Source organism: Odocoileus virginianus, chromosome 14 (genome assembly GCF_023699985.2).
Source record: "Odocoileus virginianus isolate 20LAN1187 ecotype Illinois chromosome 14, Ovbor_1.2, whole genome shotgun sequence".
Lineage (NCBI taxonomy): Eukaryota > Metazoa > Chordata > Mammalia > Artiodactyla > Cervidae > Odocoileus > Odocoileus virginianus.
In genome coordinates this window covers 37,435,900-37,446,959 of record NC_069687.1, presented here as the reverse complement: position 1 = coordinate 37,446,959, position 11,060 = coordinate 37,435,900, and the positions used below count along the sequence as shown (strand labels likewise).

Here is an 11,060-nt window from a genome sequence, read left to right as displayed (position 1 = left end):
TGGCTTAGCAAATATTTTTCCCTATTATAGTTTGTTTGGAAAAGAGCGTAACTTGGAAGCCTTCTTTATCCTTAGCTCTTCCTCCCGCCCCCGACTGTACCATTAAATCCTAGCAAACAGGGTGACTGAAAACGATAGGGAATATATCAGTAATTACCCCCAAGTTTCCCCCATTTTATGTAAGCCAGCGCTTGTTACTTTTTAAAAGTTGATTGTAATAATCAGTTCAGGGCTTGTCTCTCCTTGCAAGATCACAGTCTGAGCGTGCATTGAACTTCTGACTTTAGCTCAGGGGGTGAGGTAAACAACAGGACTATAAATATCCGAGTTTCTCACTGTGGCTTTGTGGAGCCGCCCAGCTGAGCAGAGAGAAAGGAAGCAAGCTGCTCGGGAGGGGTTGTGTAAGTAGGAACTCTGTGTTTTCCAAACTGGATTCCTTCAGAGTTTGGTAAATGATTTGATTTTCGAGTCTTGATAAAATGTTTTTGTCCTTAGAATAGATTTTTTAAAAAGAGTTTAGACAAGAGTCTAAACTCCGGGTGCAGTGGGGACATTGTCAGTTCTAGCTGATTTTTGCCCTGCCTTCTGCACTGCTGAGGATAAAGATAGGGGCAGAGGAGGCTGGAGAAGTGGAATACTTTTCCCTGCAAAAAGTTGTGTTGTTATATAGGCAATACTGTGTGTTCAAGCTTAAGTATTTCCCACTGAAATGGGAAGTGAGAGCTCTAATGGCAAAACAGCCGGTGGGTTTCAGGAGCAGAGACAGATCTGGCCTGGGTAGGGTGCTGCAGAAATATCCAGGGGTATTGTGAGCAATTTCAAGGTAAAAAAAAAAGAGAAAGCAGGTTTGGTTCCCTGTGCAGAACAGTCATCCTTGAAAGGGTTAAAACCCATGTCAAAATCAGTGGTTATTGGTGCTTTTAGGAGAATGAGGAGGGGACCCTCAGAAGCGGGTCTGAGGATGCGGAGTTGGGGAAGAGGGTGGAAAAAGTTTCTGCACATTTTGCCTTTTAATGGGTTAGTGGTCAAAAAATCTAGGCTTGTGATTGAAAAGTGATGAGATTAGTGAAATTCACAACTACATTTTAATTGTTACTGCATTAAGTGAAGTTGCTCAGTAGTGTCCGACTCTTTGTGACCCCATGGACTATATCTGCCAGGCTCCTCCGTCCACGGGATTTTCCAGGCAAGATTACTGCAGTGGGTTGCCATTTCCTTCTTCAGGAGATCTTCCCAACCCAGGGATTGAACCCAGGTCTCCTGCACTGCAGGCAGACTCTACTGTCTGAGACACAAGGGCTTCCAGTAAATCTAATTTTATTTATCATCATTATTTTATATAGTTAGTTGTCTGACAGCTGTAATCAATCAAAAGTTTCTTATGTAAAAAGTGATTTTAAGAAAACAAAGTTAACAGCCTCCTGGTTATAGTGATGGGAAAATCTGGAAGTGTGAACTCTGTAATCCAGTACCCTCTGCCAATGGCTTCACTTATTTTTTCATCAAAAAACGAAATGAGTGAAATAACCTTTTCATTTATATTCACTCTTCAGCCAGTTGGAATGGTGTGCAGAGTAAGGGTGCCCGGTGCTGAGTTTATGCTGAAGGGTCTGTAACTACTGAACTTATATTCTATAAAGTGGGGGAAATCTAGTCATTCTAGTAAGAAACAAAAAAGCCTGAATAATTTTGATGTTTTCTTTGTCATCTTAGGTCATAACAAACTCAATCCCCTCTGTCCTAACCTAGAGGGGTGGGATGGAGGAGAGAGGGAGGCTTAAGAGGGAGGGGGTGTATTGTACATACAGCTGATTCATGCTGTTGTGCATGATGGAAAGCACATGAACACAACATTGTAAAGCAGTTATACTGCAATTAAATAAATAAATTAAAACCCCCAAATTCTGGCTACTGTAGTTACTAAAGGTGACCTATCTGAAAAGAGTCAATATATTGCTGTAGGTAAGAGGTCATGTGTTGGAATTGGTAGAACTGGTTTGAATCCAGTTTCCCTGTGACTTAGTACCTGTGTGGACTTAGGCAAACTGCCTAAACTCACACTTAGCCAGTTTTCTCAGCTGCAAAAGGAGATAATGGTCATATAGTTGTAATCAGGTTTTTTAAATGTTCTATCCACAGCTACTAGTGCATTAGAGCCCGTATCAGTCTGATTTTAGCTTCTCTGCTCCCCTCTTAACTCTGGGCTCAACTCTAGGTAATTTATCATTAGCTGCCTCCCCTCCCCCAACCACCCCCATCCCCAAAGTACTTTTACTTTTTTATCATAGATCAGTGCCTGAACATGTGCCAACTTCCTAGTTCTGGAATTTTTTTGTCTCTCCCACCGACCCTCATATCAAAATAAGCACACTTATCTTGATGACCCAATTCACTTGGTGTGTCTGAAATTAAAAATTCATGTTTGCATAAATGTATGGATTTTTCTTTCTCTGCTCATCTCTGCTGAATATGTTCTTTTTTCCACCACCTATCTACAGTTCATGTGTTTTATTTGTACCTCTCTGCAGAGAGCTCTGGCCCTTGTTTTGGGAATACTTCTCATCATGTATTTAACTTTCCTACTCAGATGGGTCATTTTTTTTACCCAAGAACATGCCATCTTGTCACAGGAACTTCCTGAAAGTAGTGGTAGCCAACAAGTAGACTCATAAGAGTGTAGAATTCAGTGAATCTTAAGTGGTACAAGGCCCAGTGATTTCTAGTATTTCTTCCTGGTCAGGTGTCTTCTCATTGGCCCCTATTGGCCTTGGCTATAATAGCAACATTTTGGCAGGCAGTAACATCTGAATCTCTTCCTGTTGGTAGACTGCCCTCACTGCCACCTCCTTTCTTCCTAAGTTCTCTTCCCGTGATGTCTTTTCATTTCTATGCAGAATTCCCTATGTATCCTTCCTTTGCTTAGATTGGTAGAGGATAGAAAGAAGCAGTCAGAACTTGTATCTCAAAAATCAAATCATATCTGCAGAATGTTACTTGCTTGTAGAGGCCATATTCTCAGAATTTCCCTAGACATGTATTTTCTCCTGAACATGTATCTTCTACTAGAGAAGCACTTGACTGCCTGTTCAGGCTAATCTTCATAGCAGGCTTATTCAAGTAGCTTGCTAAACCAGATAGTCAAGAGGTGCTTAGGCAGCTTCCCTGACTTGGGCTGATCTTTCCCCTTTACAGGGAGATTTGGTGCTAAGATGAGCAATACAAAGAACCCAACAACATGGAGACAGAATCCACTGGCTAGATATTTGTAGAAAGTAGAATTATACCTGCTAGTTTATAGAGATTCCTGTTACGACTGTGAAGATGACAGAAAGGTTTTCTCTTTTGCAGGACAGCCCCCACCATGTGGAGAGGCCTGGGGTTGGCCCTGGCTCTCTGTCTCCTCCTAGCTGGAGGAACAGAGAGCCAGGGCCAAAGCTCCTATTGTAAGCAGCCTCCAGCCTGGAGCATAAAGGATCAGGACCCTATGCTGAACTCCTATGGTTCAGTGACCGTGGTTGCTCTTCTTCAAGCCAGCTGATACCTGTGCATTCTGCAGGCATCTAGGTAAGGCAGTCTTTCTGTGGTCTAGAATTTCTTAAGTGGATAACTATTCAATAGATACATGCATAAAACAATAAAAATAGAAAAGATATATTTACTAAATTGCATTTAAAAAACCTGTATTTGTTGGCCTAGAACATGTTAGAAGAGAGAAGACTAGGAGGATGTTTACAGTGGCTTTCCTGGAGCTATGTAAAATGTTTCTTCTTTTGTATACCTATATTTTATAGTAGCCTACTAAATATGTCTTACTTGTGTAATGAAAATGTTTTAAATTGTACTCCTGCAAATGGATTAGTTATTTCAATATAGGAAGCAGATATGAGAGCTTTGCCAGAGTAAAACAAACATTATACTTGCCACCAAAGGTCTTGAGTCATTTAATGAATTTCTAAATATATATATCTGTTGGGTTATTTGCCAAATACTTATTGGGTACAATTTCTCTGTAACTGGGAGATGGATTAAAAAGATACACACTTCATAGGATTCATTTGAGGACAACATGGACTAATGTTTGTGCAAGCACTTGGCATATAGTTTTAACTGAATATAAAAGTTCAATAAATAATTAGAAAAACACAAGTTTTAGTCCTTTAAAACAATATAAAAAAGAGGTCTGAGTAAATAAAAAATAACAAAAGAGTTTCATGTAGGAAAATAGAGGAGAAAGGGAGAAGTCACTAATTAAATTATTCCTTTTTTGTATTTTTTCCAAATATTTTAGATTGGAGGACCTGCGAGTAAAACTGGAGAAAGAAGGATATTCTAACATCTCCTATGTTGTTGTTAATCATCAAGGAATCTCTTCTCGATTAAAATATGTGCATCTTAAAAATAAGGTTTCAGAACATATTCCTGTTTACCAACAAGAAGAAAACCAACCAGATGTCTGGACTCTCTTAAATGGAAATAAAGATGACTTCCTCATATATGACAGGTGTGTACCCACATTTATACACACGTGCATGCACACCCACCCCCAAATTACAGTGTACCTGCTTCATATTTAATGTAATAAGTGATTTAAAATAAGACATCTGCTTTTATCTTGTTACCAAATACTCAGTTTCAAAGTGAGCCCATCAGAATGTTTGGTTTTGCCAGATGACTTCCTTTCACACTAAAGTATTTTCAAAATGACTTCCTTTTACACAAAAGAATTCACCACTCCAATAGGGAAATAAGGAAAATTGAATATACTTTCTTTCCCCTGTACATTAGCATTCTGATTAAAAAGAAAAATCAATTTGTATCTTACGTACAATTCTCACTTAAAAATTTTGCAGATGAATAACCATACTTTGCAGACTACTGGCTTATCTCTAAAATCCAATTACTATGAATACATTTTAAGGTTATATACCTGCATTTCTGAACTATAAAGTATGTTAATCATTTAGGCATAATCTGTATGAATCTGCTTTTGATTCCATGAATGAATAAAATGTTTGTATTATGAAGGAACTTCAATGCATACATTATTTGCTATCATCATTTCTAGTTGGTGCTGGTTTGTTTTTTGGCTCTTCAGGAATGGTAAGCCAGACTGCCTAGGCCTGAGACCCACTTGGTCTTACTCTTAAGTATTTTTAATATTACATGTTATTCTTTTAGGACTGCAAGCTTCTAATTTAATCTGTTGCAAAGTGTAACCTTTTGATATTCATATAAAATTGTATATACAGGATAAAATGGGGGCAAGAAAAACATTTCAACTCTACTGTTTCTGAAAATGCCAAGTGTATTTCCATTTCTTCCATTGTGCTGAAATTTTTGCTGTGAATTCTTTTTTAAAATTTAATTTAAAGATTCTTTTTAAATCAGTGGGCCACTGGTCAAGACGTGAGGATCTTTTTCATTATGCTGTGATTTCTTATTGTGTGGAATTTGTGCTGCCTTAGCAGTTATGAAAAGATTATGTGATTTGCAGACCTGATTTATGAGGTCAGTGGTTTGAACTTTGATAGAATTTATGAGTCAGTTACAAAATTGTATTTGACCAAATCACAATAACTAACCACATAATTTTGACATTATTTATTGTGACATATATCTATTTCATTTTTCACAATGCTAGTATCGGACTCACTGTAGTCTTTTTTTTTTCTTTGAAACTTTTTATTTTGTGTTGGGGTATAGCTGATTTACAATGTGGTGGTTACAGGTGAACAGTGAAGGGACTCAGCCATACATATACATGTATCTATTCTTCTCCTAGCTCCCCTCCCATTCAGGTTGCCACATAACATTGAGCAGAGTTCCATGTGCTATACAGTAGGTCCTTGCTGGTTATCCGCTTTATAACAGTGGGTACATGTTCATCCCAAACTCCTTTACTATCCCTCCCACCTGGCAACCATATCAGACTCACTATAGTCTTGTCATGACCTGACCTGGTATGCAGTGCCAGGGAACTTGTTTAAGATCCCTTCAGGGAGATTTACTGAAGTTATGAAAGGGTCTTATAGCAGTTATAAGACCATTAAACCTACAGCCTCATGCCAGATGGTGCATGAGTGGGATCATGATACTGAAAATATTGTTCACTTCAGTTTCGTCACTCAGTCGTGCCCAACTCTTTGTGACTCAGTTCTTCGCATCAGGTGGCCAAAGTATTGGAGTTTCAGCTTCAGCATCAGTCCTTCCAATGAATATTCAGGACTGATTTCCTTTAGGATTGACTGGTTTGATCTTACAGTCCAAGGGTCTCTCAAGAGCATTCTCCAACACCACAGTTGAAAAGTTATCAATTCTTCGGCACTCAGCTTTCTTTATAGTCCAACTCTCACATCCATACATGATTACTGGAAAAACCATAGCTTTGACTAAACGGACTTTTGTCAGCAAAGTTATGTCTCTGCTTTTTAATATGCTATCTAGGTTGGTCACAACTTTTCTTCCAAGGAGCAAGCATCTTTTAACTTCATGGCTGCAGTCACCATCTGCAGTGATTTTGGAAACCCTCAAAATTAAGTCTGTCACTGTTTCATTGTTTCCCCATCTATTTGCCATGAAGTGATGGGACCTGATGCCATGATCTTAGTTTTTTGAATATTGAGTTTTAAGCCAAAATATTGTAATGACTGTTATATTTTTCAGATGTGGCCGCCTTGTATATCATCTTGGTTTGCCTTATTCCTTCTTAACTTTCACATATGTAGAAGACTCCATTAAGACTGTTTACTGTGAAGATAAATGTGGAAACTGCTCTCTCAAGGTATTTTTCTCAATTGTTTTTCTTTGAAGAAAAGAAATCTTTTAAGAGCTATCTAAGTTAGTGTTTCATGACTAATTAGCTAAATCAGCGTTTCTTTTGGTATACTAGAAATAAACTACAATAGTCATTTTTATTATTAGCTACACTTCCTGTTATGTAACATACACTTTAAAACATCTTTTCAAGATTCATATTTCTTTTATCTAGGAGGAGTTTAGAGAACAAAAATCAATGCAGATTACATATTTTAATTACCACCAAATGATATTGCATGACTTTAAGTGCTTAAAGAATTCAGCCAACATAAAATACACTATTGCAATATTATGAATGTGCCCATATAAGAACACAGTGATAGCGAAGATTATCCATGGCATTACCTGAAGTGGACCAGGCCCAGATAACTACTTAACTCACCAAGAATGTAAGACTGTCAGCTTTTCTGTGACACTCTTACCCAATGCACTTGGAATTACTGATACTTCTTTCTTAACAACCACTAAAATATTTATTCTTTGTTATGAGAAACACTATATGTATGTATGATTTATAAAAAATATACTCAAGGAGTTGATTTTAACTTATATTAACTAAACTTCTTATATTAAATAAACTTCTTTTCCTCTCAGACTGAGAAGGAAAATAACTCCAAGCAATGTTTCCTTGACAGAGCAAGTTGGCAAAATTTGAACTCAGGTTCAAAAATAATTTTAAATTTTTATTTATAAGCTTTGCTTCCTTTAGATTTTTGCCCACTCTAGAGAAAGTCATTCACATTTTAATGACTCACTTAATAAGAAAATCAACAGTTTAAAAAAAAATTAAAGGTTATGTCATTCGTCACATTTTAATCTGCATAATAATATCATGAGGGTTATTTTACTGCTTTTCAGATGAGACTGAAGTAAAGCAAATAAAGTACTAACTCAGTGTCTAACTTATACTCAGTGCCGAATGAATGTTAGCTATGTTGATTCCTATTTTGGGATTTGTTTCAGTATTTTGAAATTTTGAAAATGCCTAGTAGTTGTAATGGAGAAGGAAATGGCAACCCACTCCAGTATTCTTGCCAGGAGAATCCCAGGGACAGAGGAGCCTAGTGGGCTGCTGTCTATGGGGTCACACAGAGTCGGACACGACTGAAGTGACTCAGCAGTAGCAGCAGCAGCAGCAATAGTAAATATTAGCAGAGTTAATTTTATTGGCTCTTTTGAGTTATCAGAGAGGAATTAGTTTGTTTTAGAAAATAATATTAGATTTGATGCTTTGTTGACACTGGTGTGAAAGGTTCCGTTTGGTAAACTGATTTTAGGATTTGATAGTTGTTTGATTTTACTGCAGTCAATCTAAGTTCTTTTAACCAGTTAGTTTATTTAGTTTTGCTTCTGCAGATATAAATATAGTGGCTTTCTTTTTAAGCCTTATGTATCTCTCAAATTCTTCCTCAATACTCTTAAAAATTTAGGAAATGCTCTTAATAAGGAAAGGAAAATTTGAATTCTGCTGTTGATTTAACTAGTATAGAAGCTTAAGTAAATTGTTAAAGCTTTAACTTACTACATTTTTGTCTATTTTCAAAACATTTACATTGATTCATTTGCATAATGTTTGACGATTCTTTAGTTAAATGCAAACTTTGTACAAGAAGCACTTTATAATTAGATATGGATGGGAACCAAATTTTAATGAAAAGTCTAGGTGTTGAGGCTGAGATCAATTTTTTTTCTCTTATTAATATGATGCTGGAAACAGAAAACCAGTTCAAACCTAATTAAGCAGTTTGACTTTCATATATGTTAACTCCAGAATTCATTTTTTCATGCATTCTTGCTAAATCTATAAATTTGTTAAGTGATTTATAAAATGTATTCCAGACACTGGAAGATGAAGACTTCTGTAAAAATGTATCTCTGGCTGCCAAGGAGAAAACAGCTGAGGCTTCACAGCGACATCACCAACACCATCACCATCACCATCACCATCAGCAGCCCCATCCCCATCCCCATCCCCATCCCCAACCCCATCCCCATCCCCATCCCCATCCCCATCATGGGCATCAGCTTCATGAAAATGCTCATCTTTCAGAGTCTCCAAAACCAGACGCACCAGATACCCCTGAGAATCCCCCTCCTTCGGGTCTTCATCACCACCACCATAGGCACAAGGGTCACCAAAGACAGGGTCACTCAGATAACTGTGATACACCAGTAGGAAGTGAAAGTTTACAACTTTCTCTTCCACAAAAGAAGCTCTGACGAAGAGATGCATAAATCAGTTACTCTGACAGTTTCCCAAAGATTCAGAATCTGCTTTGAGTAGCTGCTGTTGCCACTGTCGACATTTGGTATTTGAAAAAACAGGGTCTGCAATCACCTGACAGTGTAAAGAAGACCTCCCCTCTCTATGTAGCTGACAGGGCCTTTTGGCAGAGGAGAACGTCATTGAATCTTGACAGTGACGATTGCCTCCAGCTGCCTGACAGGCAGCAGGTCAGCAGCTCAACCCCACAAAACCCAGCACCAAGTGAAGCTGAAAAAATCAGGACAAACTGTGAAAATGACCTTCAAATTAAATATATGAAATTGGATATACTCCCCAAGTCAATCTACACTATTACATTTCCAGCATTTTTATAAGCTACCTAATTAATAGTGATCCAAAAATAGGAATTGGATTTGTGCAAATATGGAGAAATTGACTTCCACATTTTAAAATTTAAGTCAAAGAAATTTTGACCCACCCAAACCATATTTTTATTCAGCTGAAAGGTGGTTGCAGCATTTGGTTAATATGTTTTTCTTTTTCTTTTTCCAGTATTCTACTTGCATTAATGAGAACAGAAACGTAAACTATAACCTAGGGGTTTCTGTTGGATAGTTGGCAACTTAGAATGGAGGAAGAACAACAAAGACATGTTATCCATTTTTTTCTTTACTTATTTCTCAAAACAATATTATCTTTGTCTTTTTAATCTTATGTTTTTAACAGATTAAAACTTTAAAGCAGGAAGTGAATTCTGTCTTTTCAGACCCAGAAATACTCACACATGAATATTTTGCTATGATTACATTTTAGATATCCATTTATACTTTTTTATATCTAAGACTCATATCTTGATTTTTACTATCATATGAATGAAGCCTTTATATCTTGTTTTCTTTATCTAGCATTTTATCATACTCTTTAAAATTTGAGACTGCCAATCTTGAAAGATAGATGGGAAAAGATAAAAGAATGTTGTCTAACTCTTAATTGCTTAGGAAGTATTTCCATAGTCAATGATGGTTCAATAGGCAAACCAGGTCCTATAAACCTGAATTTTTTTATGGTTAATACTATTAAGCAGAAATGTAGAACAGGACTGGCAAAAATGTGGATGTTTAAATTCAATAAAAAAGTTTAAAAAAGCTTTTTGTTTTCATTGTTGTTATTACTTAGGTAGTGTGATATATTGACAATCAAAATTAATTTTCAACTGCTTTTAAAGAAGTTAAATAGCAACTAATGAATCTACTCAAAACCGTCTACGCTTAAAGTGAGAATCTTTGCCAACAAGTTTAACTTGAGAATCTTTGCTGACAGAGAGGCGTTGTTCTAAATCATGAACGGTATTACGAAGAACTGCAATCTCCTTGTCTTTTTCTTCCTGAAGATGTTGAAGTTTCTAAATGGAGCAGAACAATTTTGTTATTGCAGTTCATAAATGATAACAACTAAGCATTAATACAAGGAACAACAAAACAGCAAAAACTATGCTTCTGGTTTAAGTAGAAGTAGGTATTTAAAAAGATACCATATTTTAAAAGGTCTATAATTTTGTTTTTGTAGGCATTAACAGGGTAAAACTGGTGTAAGGACAAAAAACACACATTAGCACTATTTGTTGAACAAGATGAAATACGCTGAGTACCTAAACAACTTCAGAATAGTAAGTCAGCTTTAGTTCAAAATACATTGTGGAATTCCTGAGATAGTCCAAAGAGTCAAAGGACTTGTCTAATGTTTTAATTTACTACTAAGATTTACTAGTTTAAATTGAAAGTGACTTAGAAAGATTATTAAAAATTAATAATGTCTTTCTCATAGTGGGATAGATATATTTTCAGGAAAACTGCTAAGTAAATACAACTTTTATGGAAACACATTAAGAATTTTTTTGAGCAACAGTCATGGAAGAAAACTCACGTACCCTTTTGTAGATACTGTGTGGTGAAACAGTAGAATCTGGATATGACTTTGCTTTAGTTTGAACTCTTGCTAGCTTGGCATCAAACTGAAT

At 36.5% G+C, this 11,060-nt stretch overlaps 2 protein-coding genes across 6 annotated transcripts in view; one reads left to right on the top strand and one right to left on the bottom strand.

The window, feature by feature from the left end:
* The first annotated feature begins 293 nt into the window (after positions 1-293).
* On the top strand, positions 294-10,190 carry SELENOP (selenoprotein P). Its single transcript, XM_020888245.2, is given in 6 exon segments — positions 294-401; positions 3,349-3,564; positions 4,289-4,501; positions 6,664-6,781; positions 8,656-9,031; positions 9,034-10,190. Coding segments are annotated over 5 exon segments (1,230 nt in total). The 5' UTR covers positions 294-401; positions 3,349-3,361; the 3' UTR covers positions 9,354-10,190.
* Positions 8,873-11,060, bottom strand: part of CCDC152 (coiled-coil domain containing 152) — a 37,220-nt gene continuing 35,032 nt past the window's right edge. For all 5 annotated transcript variants that reach the window (XM_020888246.2, XM_020888248.2, XM_020888249.2 and 2 more), the window contains 2 exons: positions 10,971-11,054; positions 8,873-10,445 (listed from right to left, as the gene is read on the bottom strand). In XM_020888246.2, the coding sequence (XP_020743905.1) occupies positions 10,296-10,445; positions 10,971-11,054 (234 nt within the window). In that variant the 3' untranslated portion in view covers positions 8,873-10,295. The remainder of the gene's footprint in view (positions 10,446-10,970; positions 11,055-11,060) is intronic.